The following is a 13,791-nucleotide window of genomic DNA, read 5'->3' as shown; positions in this document are numbered from 1 at the left end:
AATTTTATGAGCTGTGATATTGTAGGCCTTCACTTTTGATTTTCTTCCGACTCTGAAATACCACTCGTGTCATAGTAGGTTCGGTAAAACTGAATTAAACATAAATTATCGGAAATTGTATTCCCTGTAACTTTTGTTATGTAGTTCTTTTCGATAGGACCAATGACATAGGTATTTAAAAATTACATTTTAGGAACCTTCCCCTAAACTTCCATTTCAACCAGGGTGAAAAAAGTTGTTTATAGCTTGGAGTGTAATTTCTTATTCCCCTACTCTATATACCGAATTTCATTAAATTATGTTAACCCATTTTTGGTGGCTCGGCGTTGATAATGGACTCAGCAACAAAAATACAAATTCATGAATATCTGTGTTATCATAGCCGGTACGGTAAAAATGTATAAAACATAAATGATCGAAAATGTAACTCTGTATAACTATAGTTATGTAGTATTTATCGACAGAACCACTTATAACATAAACATTTGAGGATTAAATTTTAGGCCTTCCCCTAAACTACCATTTCACTCAGTATGAATAAAATGATTTATAACTTAGATTGTAGTGGCTCATTTCCCGACTTTACATACCGATTTTCATTAAATTCCCTTCAGCCGTTTTCTCGTGATGATCGCACATACACACATACATATATACAGACAGACTGAAATTATAGAAAATTAAAAATTGTATTTCCTTGTTACTGTGGACACGTCCGATACATAAATACCATTCTTTTTAAATTCTGAGCAATGTACAGACAAAACTATTATTTTATGTATTATGCTGTATATATATTGGTGTTTGGAAACTGAAACGCTTATACTATATTTCGACCAATACCCCGCCAGGCGGCCTCACCTGTTATTCTGAACAGGGGCCTTGTGGAGGTTGGGAAGATTGGAAGGGATAGACAAGGAAGAGGGAAGGAAGCGGAAAACCACTTGGAGATGGTTGAGGCGGGAGTGGTGGTGGTGGTGATTATGGTTTTAACAGGAAGTACAACTGGGCAACCATCATGTATCAATATTAATCACAGGGGGAAAAGTCCGACTCGTTGGCTGAACGCTCAGCGTACTGGCCTTCGGTTCGGAGGGTCCCGGGTTCGATTCCCGGCGGGGTCGGGGATTTTAACCTTAATTGGTCAATTCCAATGGCACGGGGGCTGGGTGTATGTGTTGTCTTCATCATCATTTCATCCTCATCACGACGCGCAGGTCGCCTACGGATGTCAAATAGAAAGACCTGCACCTGGCGAGCCGAACCCGTCCTGTGATATCCCGGCACTAAAAGCCATACGACATTTCTTTTCATTTCACAGGGGGAAAAAATAGAAGGGTACCATCACCTCGAAAAATGAAGGTATCGGCCAAAGAAAGGCAAGGGTCACGGAGGGCGGGAAAAATTAAAGAATCCCTAGGCCTCGGAAAGCTAATATCATCGGGATGGGTCGGAAAAAACAAGTGTTGACCAAGGGAGGTCAGATAGGATAGATGAAAGTGAGAAGCCTGGCATAAGTAAGTGTAAACAATGGCCGGACTCAGCTAGGGACCCTGCGGACGCCAACCCACGCTCCCAAGTTTAGAGTCCTTGGGGCCCCCTTTAGCCTCCTCTTACGACAGGCAGGGGATACCGGGGCTGTTATTCTACCGCCCCCACCCACATGGGGAGGGAATCGAATACCCTTCTACTCATTTGACCTCCGGAGGCTGAGTGGACCCCGTTCCAGTCCTCGTACCACTTTTCAAATTTAATTGCAGAGTCGAGAATCGAATCCTGGCCTCCGGGGAGGGCAGCTAATCACACTAACCATTACATCGCAGAGGCGGACACAAGTAAAAATTACTAAAAAGTAATCGTTATGAGTAATGGTATTACTTTTATTGGCAAAAGAATGTAGGCTGAGTGAACCTCAGGGTCATATCCACCACCGGAAGGGGATATCTTGTTCCTTAAATATTTCGACTTCTTGATCGATTATCAAACCCACATGTTTCCGGGCGAACCGAGCACATTTAACCTCCTCGGCCAGACAGCCCTTCGTTCATTGCAAGAATTGTACCTTAAAAGCCTCTGCGGCCTAACGGCTTGCTGAAGTGTGAACATGACACGTTAACGCTGGAGATATGTAAATGAGCTCACCCACCTGTCGGTTAGAAGGAGACCTTTATAAAATAAAAATCTGGTCTACGTCAAGTCAATATTTCCTTGACATTATCTCCTTCGTTATCCAGCTGCCTGCGGCGTACTAGCCAAGCTCTCCAATAACTGACCATGGGTTGTAGCAGAAAAGACGAGGCTGTAATCTCTCACCTTTGTTGTTCATATTTTTACTTAGATCATTTAGAGAGATGTTTGAAAAACGGCAAAGAGGGATTCAGTCGGGTGGAAATGTAGTAAGCAGTTTGACCTATGCCTTCGGCTTTAATGAAAGCCTGCAATCTAGTATATTGGAGGCTTAAAAGAGGTGCATTCTTAATTGTTAGGTTCTTTAGCCGGCCGAAACGAGCAATAAATTTATAAACTACATGAAAAAGAAGAGAGAGAGAGAGAGAGAGAGATTTATTAAAGAAAGAAATCATCCGTCCTCCAATGAGGGTGGCCGTTTGGATCCGGAATACAATTTCACTTTCAATTGAGTTTAAAGATACCAATTTTATCGTTGAAGCTGTTATCTTCTTTTTTCCCCAGGGTTTGTGGGGGAGGAATGTCAATCACGTTCTCAGGTACAGATGGAAGTGAATGATTTGCAGATAGTCCCTCAGTATCTGTATTACTATTTTTTCTAACTCGCAGAATGGAACTTTCAAGTTCTGTAGGAAGTTCGATGTCAGACTAGGTAGGGCGGTTCTTAATCCGAATAGCAGACCTCTGACAATCCACCGATCGATAGGTATTTTATACTTAGATGAAAGGTAAGGCAAGCATGGAACATAAATAGCTTGCTTTTCTAGGTCCACATCCCGAGCCTGATCCAGGTCCCTTTCAAAGCGAATGGTGGGATCTAAAACCATCGCTTTAATGTCCTCTCTGTTGGTGGCTACGATGTCCGGTCATCGGTAGAGTCGCAGTGAACCTCCTCGTACACCTCCCATCCACGCTGTCTCAAGCCTTGAGCGATCGACGATCTTACACGGTGATGGCGGTGGTTGCGCATTAGTTCAGTGCTCCGACAGAATCCAGGCACATGTCCAAGGGTTTCTGTCTCACATAAGGTAACAGTAATATATTTTAAAAGTAAACAATTAAAATAGAATGACGTGTTTCGTTTTTGAAAGAACATAGATAGCTTTATTAACCACCAACAGGCTATTCCCAATTACAGATAGTTTCCCCCAGGAATGAATGAACTTAGTATTCATTTTTTATGTAGGCTGACGGAACCTCAGGGCCATATGCACCTCTGGATGAGAAAATATCGTTTCTTAAATATACTAATTTATATCTTCTTCTTCTTAATCTGCTTACCCTGCAGGGTTGGTTTTTTCCTCGGACTCAGCGAGGGATCCCACCTCCACCGCCTCAAGGGCAGTGTCCTGGAGCGTGAGACTTTGGGTCGGGATGACTCAACTGGGGAGGAGGACCAGTTCCTCGCCTAGGCGGCTTCATCTGCTATGCTGAACAGGGGTCTTGCGGAGGGATGGGAAGAGTGGAAGGGACAGACAAGGAAGAGGGAAGGAAGCGGCCGTGGCCTTAAGTTAGGTACCATCCCGGCATTTGCCTGGAGGTGAAGTGGGAAACCACGGAAAACCACTTCCAGGATGGTTGAGGTGGGAATCGAATGCAGCTATACTCATTTCACCTCCCGTCGCTGAGTGAGCCCCATTCCAGCCATCGTACCACTTTTCAAATTTCGTGGCAGAGCCGGGAATCGAACCCGGGTGGCAGCTAATGATACTAACCACTACACCACAGAGGCGGACATCTTATAGCCTATCTATATATAATAAGAGTTCCGTCTGTACATTGCTCAGGATTTTAAAAAGAATGGTATTTCTGTATCGGTCATGTCCACAATAACAAGGAAATGCACTTTTTAATTTTCCGTCATTTATGTCTGTCTGTCTGTCTGTCTGTCTGTCTGTCTGTCTGTCTGTCTGTCTGTCTGTCTGTCTGTCTGTCTGTCTGTCTGTCTGTCTGTCTGTGTGTATGGGCATCACGAGAAAAGGACCGAAGAGAATTTAATGAAAATCGGTATGCGAATTCGGGGAATGAGGCACTACGATATAGGCTATAAAATTCAATAATGTTATTTTCGCTGAGTCAACTGGTACTTTAGGGGAAGGCCTAAAATTTAATTCTCAAATATCGACAAATACTACATTTAGAATTACATTTTCGATCATTTATGTCTTGTACTTTTTTACCGTACCAGGTATGATAACAGAGATATTCGCGAATTTCAGTGTTTGTTGCTAAGTCCATATCAACCACGAGAAAAGGGGTGAAGAGAATTGAATGAAAATCGGTATGCAAAGTCTGGGAATAAGCTGCTACTGTCTAGGCTATAAATACTTTTTTATTCGCCGTGGATAAAATGGTAGTTTAGGGGAAGGTGCCTGAAATTGTTTTTTTAATACGTATATTATTGGTCCTATCGAAAAAATATTAGATACCGTAACAAAAGTTCTAGAGATTATCAGTCCAATCATTTATGTCTTATACAGTTTTAATAGAATAATTAATTTAGATTTTTCTTGCTTAGTTCATGTCAACGCCAAGTATCGCCAACATGGAAATATTGTTTAATCATGTTAACTGGCGATGTTGGTTTTTTTTTTTTTTTTTTCATGATTGTCTTAAGGTGTAAAACCGTGGTCATTGGTCCATATCAACAAGGAAAATTGTGAAGATGATTGTAAAAAACGAGAAAAAAAGGAACGATCGATTGAAGAATAAGAGAAGAGGGAGTCGTGAAAGAAGGAAGGACTTTATATTAGATCCTGTAATATCCCAGAGTCGAAAGGAAACTAAATGTGAATGTCTACAATATCGAGAGCTCTTAAAACTGATCAACAGAACAGTAACTTTAGATTGAGCATTGTTGTGATGTGATTTGACTCTTCTCCGATAGATGGGATTACTACTGTATCCGCCGTAAAACAGCCTGCCTGAATATATATTAGAGGAAAGTAGCTGTGAAGTTGGATAACTTTGTGCATTCTACATAATTGCCCTATCAACGACGGGTACTGCAGCTAGTCTACAAATAATCACAAAGTATAATGTTCAAAAATTAACATCTTACAACACTACATACAGATCTATCATTTTGCCATATGTAATACTGCTTTTCTAATTGTCTTTATATCAGAACAGAAGCAATCCACAGATTCCCTAACACTGCTCGTGTCCGCAGTGACTGTATTAAGCTCGAACTCCTCTGGTGTTCAGTTCTACGCTTGATCTCACGAAAGGTGACTCTGTGTCTTGTGTTTCGTGCCGGAACATGAAGTGGTATTAGCTGCAGGAACTCCGGACAATCTATTCTATTTCTTATGCTTTTTATTGTGAACATTGCGTTAGCACATTTGCGACGCAGCAGTAAATTCTCGATTTGCAGCTGTTGGCAAAACTCATCATATAAGGAATACGTCATCTTAATTCCGAAGCCAGTTTGACATGCATTGTATGTAAGCTTTGGGAAAGCATTCTTTCCGATTATATAAGACATGTTTGCAAAATTAATAAATGGTTTGACAGAAGGCAGTTTGGGTTTAGGAAAGGTTATTCCACTGAAGCCCAACTTGTAGGATTCCAGCAAGATATAGCAGATATCCTGGATTCAGGAGGTCAGTTGGACTGTATTGCGATTTACTTATCTAAGGCATTGTCCTCGGACACTCCCGGCACTAAAAGCCATACGCCATTTCATTTCATCTAAGGCATTTGATAGGGTAGATCATGGGAGACTACTGGCAAAAATGAGTGCAATTGGACTTGACAAAAGAGTGACTGAATGGGTGGCTCTGTTTCTAGAAAATAGAACTCAGAGAATTAGAGTAGGTGAAGCTTTATCTGTCCCTGTTAAAATTAAGAGGGGAATTCCTCAAGGCAGTATTATTGGACCTTTATGTTTTCTTATATATTATCAATGATATGTGTAAAGAAGTGGAATCAGAGATAAGGCTTTTCGCAGATGATGTTATTCTGTACAGAGTGATAAATAAGTTACAAGATTGTAAGCAACTGCAAAATGACCTCGATAATGTTGTGAGATGGACAGCAGGCAATGGTATGATGATAAACGGAGTTAAAAGTCAGGTTGTGAGTTTCACAAATAGGAAAAGTCCTCTCAGTTATTTTCTTTTCATAAATTTAACCTGCACTCTCTCTAGTGAGTCAAGTAAACATTGTTGGGATGTTGTCCAGATCTCGGTACCATATTCCAACCCTGACCTACAGTTCTTAACGTTTTTGTGTTTCCGATAAAATCATCTCATGAAGGGTTCCAGAAGTGACATATCGTAAAAACTATTGAATAGTACATAAAGAGTGTTAATCACACCTCCCGATGTTTTAGTTCGAAAAAAAAGGAAAGAAACCTATTCTGTTGTATCCCCCGACCCAGAGTCTGAAGCTCCAGGACACTGCCCTTGAGATGGTAGAGGTGGGATCCCTCGCTGAGTCCGAGGGACCCTCGAGGGCAAGCAGATGAAGAAGAAGAGTGTCCGAGGTGCAGGTCTTTTGATTTGGCTCCCGTAGGCGACCTGCGCGTCATCATGAGGATGAAATGATGATGAAGACGGCACGTACACCCAGCCCCCGTGCCAGCGAAATTAAATTCCCGGCCGTGCTGGGAATCGAACCCGGGACCCCTGTGATCAAAGGCCAGCACGTTAACCATTTAGCCATGGAGTCGGACGATTTTAGGCTGTTTTTCTCGAACTGCATTTAGGCCGGAATTGATTTTCGAAATTTGTTTTTAGTTTGATAGAGCTATCCCAGACTCACAATTTTAAACCTTTTCGGGCCCTTTAGCCCTTCAACTTTCGGCACAATTGAGGAAATTATTTAATTTTGCATTTTTCGTAGTTTGGGGACCGCTACTTTGTCTGTTAAGAAATGTCGTTTTATACAATATGTCGTACGAAGTGATTTTTTAAAGTGAAGTATTTATATAGGATTTAAACGAGATCGTTCTATTACGCCGTTAAAAGCAATGTCTATATAAACAGTTTCGACTGTACTTAGGATCCCACCGTGCTCTTTATTTGTCTTTTACTTCTTCTTCCTGATCTTTTTCCAATCACTTGGGGTCGGCTCAGTATATGAATTAAGCTCAGTGTTATGGGCTAGATGCCCTTCCTCACGGATATTATCGCTATAACACCTTTCTGTGGTGCTTTGTTGTGCATTAAGATTAATACAACCGGACGAGTTGGCCATGCGGTTTGGGGCGCGCAGCTGTGAGCTTGCATCCGGAAAATAGTAGGATCGAACCCTTCTGTCGGCAGCCATGAGGATGGTTTCTCGTGGTTTCCCATGTTCACGCCAGGCAAATGCTGGGACTTTACCTTAATTAAGGCCACGGCCACTTCCTTTCCACTCCCCATCGTCGCCATAAGACCTATCTGTGTCGCTGCGACATAAAAGTAGATTATAATGTATAAGGTAACCTTCATTTACAGTCCCGTTTGTACGATTACCTCGATGCAGATCTTTCCTTATATTAACACCTAGGTACGTACGATAGTGGGAAGGAAGGCAAGGCTGCAGTTTGTCCCCTCTCCGTTTCAATGTTTACATTGAACAGGCAATAGAGGAAATCAAAGAATAATTTGGAAAGGGAATCACAATCCAAAGAGGGGAAATCAAAACCGTGAGATTTGCCGATGATAATGTTGTTTTGTCTGACTGTGCAAAATGTCTGGATGACTTACTGAATGGTATGGACAGAGTCTTGAGGGATGAGTACAACATGAAAACAAATAAGTCTAAAACAAAAGTGATGCAGGAAATATTGGATTAGGAAATGAAGTATTAAAGGAAGTCGATGAATATTGTAGTAAAATAACTAACGATGGTAGAATTAAGGAGGACATAAAATGCAGAATAGCACAAGCAAGGAAGGCCTTTCTTAAGAAAATTTGTTTTTGCTAGTGGCTTTACGTCACACCGACACAGATAGGTCTTATGGCGACGATGGGATAGGAAAGGGCTAGGGGTTGGACGGAAGCGGACGTAGTGTTAATTGAGATAAAGACCCAACATTTGCCTGGTGTGAAAATGGGAAATCACGGAAAACCATCTTCAGGGCTGCCGACATTGCGATTCGAACCTACTATCTCCCGGATGCAAGCTCACAGCTGGGCGGCCCTAACCGCACGGCCATCTCGCCCAGTATGAAGAAATTTGCTCTCTTTGAACATTGATATATGAATTAGAAAAATGATCTTGAAGACTTTCGTCTGGAACGTGACATTGTATGGAAGTGAAACATGGACGATAACTAGCTCATAAAGAAAGAGAATAGAAGCTTTTTGAAATGTGGTGTTACAGAAGAATGCTGAAGGTGAGATGGATAGACCAAATAGCAAATGAAGGGTAGTGAATCGAATTGGTGAGAGGAGATCCATTTGGCTAAACCTGATCATAACGTAGAATGATAGGACACATCTTTAGACACCCAGGACTTGTACGGTTGGTTTTTGAAGGAAGTGTAGGCGGTAAGAACGGTAGGGACAGACGAAGGTATGAATATGACAAGCAGATTAGAGCAGATGTAGAATGCAGTAGTTATGTAGAAATGAAAAGGTTAGCACAGGATAGGGTGGCATGGAGAGCTTCATCAAACCAGTCTATGGACTGGTGACTCAAGCAGCACTAACAATGATCGCCCATGAGCCATCAACGCAGTAATTGCAACTAAGACGACTTTTCCTCTTTGTGAAACTCAATACCTGACTTTTCATCGTGTTTATCATCATACCATTACCTGCTGTCCATCTCACAACACTGTCAAAGTCTTTTTGCAGTTGCTCACATTCTTGTAACTTATTTATTGCTCTTTACAGCATAACATCATCCGCAAAACGCCTTATCACTGATCCTAGTTCTTTACTCATATCATTTATGTATATCAGAAAATATAAAGGTCCAATAACACTGCCTTGTGGAACCCCCTCTTAAGCAATACAGGATCAGATACTTATGTCCCGGTATATCAGAAAATATAAAGGTCCAATAATACTTCCTTGTGGAACCGCCTCTTAAGCAATACGGAATCAGATACTTATGTCCCGGTATATCAGAAAATATAAAGGTCCAATAATACTGCCCTGTGGAACCCCCTCTTAAGCAATACGGAATCAGATACTTATGTCCCGGTATATCAGAAAATACAAAGGTCCAATAATACTGCCCTGTGGAACCCCCTCTTAAGCAATACGGAATCAGATACTTATAAACACTTCACGTACTCTGAATCTCTGGGTTCTAATTTCTAGATATATCGCCACTCCTTCAGTCACTCTTTTGTCTAGTCTAATTGTACTCACTTTTGTCAGTAGTCTCCCGTGATCTACCCTATCAAAAGCTTTATGTATGTTCAGTCTTCAGCCCTAAGGCTGGTTGGATCCTCAACAGCTCCGCCATCAGCTGTCATAGATGGCCTAGGCATCACTGAAGAGGCGTACTAGGGAAACGAGGAGTGAGGTAGTTTCCCGTTGCTTTCCTCACCGAGCCAAAGTTGCTATTACATATCAGTCTGCCAAGCCCACTGAAATGCATGCACCAACCGACCCTATGAGCAACATTTTCACACCATTCATAACAAGGACTGGCTGCAGAAGGAATGGCATTACTAGCATCGCTCATACCTCAGTCACTTTCATATTGTCAAAGCCAAGGATAAGACAGAGACAGATCAATGAAAGTAACAAAATTGCTCTAGCCCATACCAGAAGACATAGTGCACTGTAAACACTAGGTCCTGCCAGCAAAGGCAAATCAAAAGCTTTAGAAAGGCCAATTCGTGAAAGCATTATCAATGTTTGGTAAATGACTGAAATTAAATGATTTGTGAAAATACTATAAAATGGTTGTGTTTAAAACAAATGCAGAAAGATACGAACAGCTGTAGGCATAACCTACGACAATACTCACGTAGTTTGAGCGCTGTGCTGTAAGAAGCCGCTAGCAGCAACACGCACAACGCGAACAGGTTAGTGGAGGCCATGGCTGGAACAGAACTGAGTTCCTCGTAGCGCGACCTGTGAAGTACTATCTCACACCCCCCTCCACTCTTCAGGGTCTCCGGAGAAACATTCAGATGAGGTAGGAAAAGTTGAAAACGTTTTTCACGAGTAAACAAGGAGGAATAATACTTATCAAGTGCGGTCGCTTCTTAATGAGCTAGACAAAAAGATATCAGTCGTTACGAGTATTTCGTAAAATAAAGATTATTACAGGTGCGAGCACCTTCTTACCTACAACTTCCACGGCACAACTCGCTGTAAATAGAGCGCCCGGTGTATAGTCCCTGCGCACAGCAATCCATCCCGAAGTGCCCTAATGCAGTGGTATTCAAACTTTTTGATTGGCGTACCCCCAAAATCCAATACAGTCGAACCTCGATATCTGGAATCACCTCGGGAGATAAATTTTATTTCAAGTTATATAAATACCGTTTTTGAGCATGTATAGCACATAATTGAATCATATGTATCTATGGGCTTATACTAAATACATTAATTTTAACAGTATTTGAAAATGTACAAACAAACTCTTTTTTACGGCATCACTTGAATTATAACCCTTATTACAGTAACTTTTACCGAGCTCGATAGCTGCAGTCGCTTAATTGCGGCCAGTATGCAGTATTCGGGAGATCGTGGGTTCGAACCCCACTGTCGGCAGCCCTGAAGATGGATTTCCGTGGTTTCCCATTTTCACACCAGGGAAATGCTGGGGCTGTACCTTAATTAAGGCCACGGCCGCTTCCTTCCCACTCCTAGCCCCTTCCTGCTTCATCGTTGCCATAAGACCTATCTGTGTCGGTGCGACGTAAAAAAAAAAAATAACAGTAACTTTTTAGAAGACAGGATACAGCACATACAGTAGAGAAACAAGAAACATAACCCCGTAAACACCTTTGGAAAAAATCTGTTAGTCTCTTCTGTTTGTTACTTTCCTCCCATCACGTTGAAACTTCTCGCCAATACCACGCAGCCGAGATTCGTAAATGCTGCTTGTCGTCCGCGACTTGTGGGGTTACTTTCGTACGGGATTGGTAATTAATTCACAACCGAGAAACAGAGAGGCTTCGCCGAATTTCCGATCACTAGAAGTTTTAGTTTTTCGGTTCCCGTCACATTGGCTCCCAGCATCACTGTAAACCTTTGTTTACTTGTTAACTGTTCCTCACAAACAACAAATGCCGTATCGCACAATATTAATCATCATCATCATCATCTGTTTACCCTCCAGGTTCGGCTTCTCCCTCGGACTCAGCGAGGGATCCTACCTCTACCGCCTCAAGGGCAGTGTCCTGGAGTTTGAGACACTTGGTCGGGGATACAACTGGGGAGAATGACCAGTACTTCGCCCAGGCGGCCTCACCTGCTATGCTGAACAGGGGCCTTGTGGAGGGATGGGATGACTGGAAGGGATAGGCAAGGAAGAGGGAAGGAAGCGGCCGTGGCCTTAAGTTAGGTACCATCCCGGCATTCGCCTGGAGGAGAAGTGGGAAACCACGGAAAACCACTTCCAGGATGGCTGAGGTGGGAATCGAACCCATCTCTACTCAGTTGACCTCCCGAGGCTGAGTGGACCCCGTTCCAGCCCTCGTACCACTTTTCAAATTTCGTGGCAGAGCCGTGAATCGAACCCGGGCCTCCGGGGGTGGCAGCTAATCACGCTAACCACTACACCACAGAGGCGGACGTACAATATTAATGTTGTACAAAATTCGAGTTACAGAGTATTTTTTTGCTTCAAGGGAGGGAATGTTTGTTTCGAGAAATCAAGAAATTCATGTAACCGAATTTCGAGCAGTAGAGAAATTCAGGCACGTGAAGAATAGGACAAACGGTCGGGAAATTTAAGTTACTTCGAGATACTGCTATTTGCTTTACGTCGCACGGATACAGATAGGTCTTATGGATAGGAAATGCCTAGGAATGGGAATGAAGCGGCCGTGGCCTTAATTAACGTACAGCCTGGTGTGAAAATGGGAAGGCACGGAAAACCATATTCAGGGCTGCCGAGAATGGGGTTCGAACCCACTATCTCCCGGATGCAAGCTCACAGCTTCGCGCCCCTACCCGCACGGCCAACTCGCCCTGTTCGAGATGCTGAAAATTCGAGTAATGAAGGTTCGAGATATCGAGGTTCGACTGTAGTTTTACCTTCGCACCTCCGAAGTACGAGAAATAATAAGTGATAGTTGCTGGATGCCATGTAATATCAACGGTAATCATCATCGTGATCATGTGCGACTCGTTGGCTGAATGGTCAGCGTACTGACCTTCGGTTCAGAGGGTCCCGGGTTCGATTTCCGGCCGGGTCGGGGATTTTAACCTCCATTGCTTAATTCCAATGGCCCGGGGGCTGGGTGTTTGTGCTGTCTCCAACATCCCTGCAACTCACACACCACACATAACACTATCCTCCACCACAATAACACGCAGTTACCTACACATGGCAGATGCCGCCCACCCTCATCGGAGGGTCTGTCTTACAAGGGCTGCACTCGGCTAGAAATAGCCACACGAATTATTATTATTATTATTATTATTATTATTATTATTATTATTATTATCGTGATCATCTTCCGCAGGTAATCCCCTTGCTCAGGGTCCATAAACGCACTGAGGCATGAGTTGTGGCCGGGGATTTAAGGTCGCATGCGCTTGCTGACACCACGGGATTTTCAACTGAAAATCCAAATGTTACTGTTGATTAGTTTTATAAGCTTTCGATATTGAGGCAATCACATTTGGTTTTCTTCCGACTCTGTGATATTCGGCCATCCTTCTTTTATGACTCCTTCCTTTAGGATTTTTTCTGATTTTTATAATGAAAATCCACAGCCTGTTTCCAGTCATTCGAACGGGTCAGGAATGGAGCCCATCTAGCGGCGAGGATAGGAATTGAGCCGGCTACCGAAGCCTGTCGCACTCCTTTGGGGTAGGGTTACCAGATGACAACGGCTCGAAAGCAGGACTTTTGAGTTCAAAAAGCAGGACAAAACCAGGATAGCATTAAAATTGCTTTTTTTTTTTTTTTTTTTTTGTTAAAACCATTTATTTAGCGTACCTTATTCATATTGCTTGGCCACAAGTGAAGTCTCGAAAGCAGGAATGTCACTGACACCTTATTCATGTTGATTGTACTTATCAGAGCTACTTATTTTATTGAGCAAATCCTTATTGTCTTTTAAATAGTCATAAAACTGGTTACAATTGAAGTCTTTCATATTAAATTACACCGACACCAATCATTTCACAGAGTCAACTATTAACCTATTTCTTTCTTTGGTCCACTGTGCATTTATTAAAGAAAACAATCTTTCTACGTTGGCATTATGTGCAGGAATTCCAAAATACACTTCTGCTAATTTCAGTAGCTCGGAAGAACGTGTAATATTGACACTATTTAGAAAACCAGCCCATTTTGTATGGGCTGGTTCCTTCAAGAAATTTTCATTCTGCTTTTGCACTTCAACATACTTTTGAAGATTTACAAATTGGTCAAATAATCTAACATCATCAATGTGTACACCTTTAGGACTAAGATATTTAACAGTATCTTCAAGGTCAGTCCAGTTGAAATCTGAAGTTAAGGTCA

The 13,791-nt window shown here is 42.3% G+C and overlaps 1 protein-coding gene across 1 annotated transcript in view; it reads right to left on the bottom strand.

Annotated features, from left to right (window-relative positions):
• LOC136885691 (protein takeout) overlaps positions 1-10,257 on the bottom strand; it is a 63,320-nt gene extending 53,063 nt beyond the window's left edge. Inside the window, exon 1 of the mRNA XM_067158394.2 lies at positions 10,108-10,257. Within this exon, the coding sequence (XP_067014495.1) occupies positions 10,108-10,180 (73 nt within the window). The 5' untranslated portion in view covers positions 10,181-10,257. The remainder of the gene's footprint in view (positions 1-10,107) is intronic.
• Positions 10,258-13,791: the final 3,534 nt, after the last annotated feature.

Source organism: Anabrus simplex, chromosome 14, assembly GCF_040414725.1.
Source record: "Anabrus simplex isolate iqAnaSimp1 chromosome 14, ASM4041472v1, whole genome shotgun sequence".
Classification (NCBI taxonomy): Eukaryota; Metazoa; Arthropoda; class Insecta; order Orthoptera; family Tettigoniidae; genus Anabrus; species Anabrus simplex.
The sequence above is the reverse complement of the archived record's forward strand: the minus strand, read 5'-3'. Positions and strand labels throughout refer to the sequence as shown.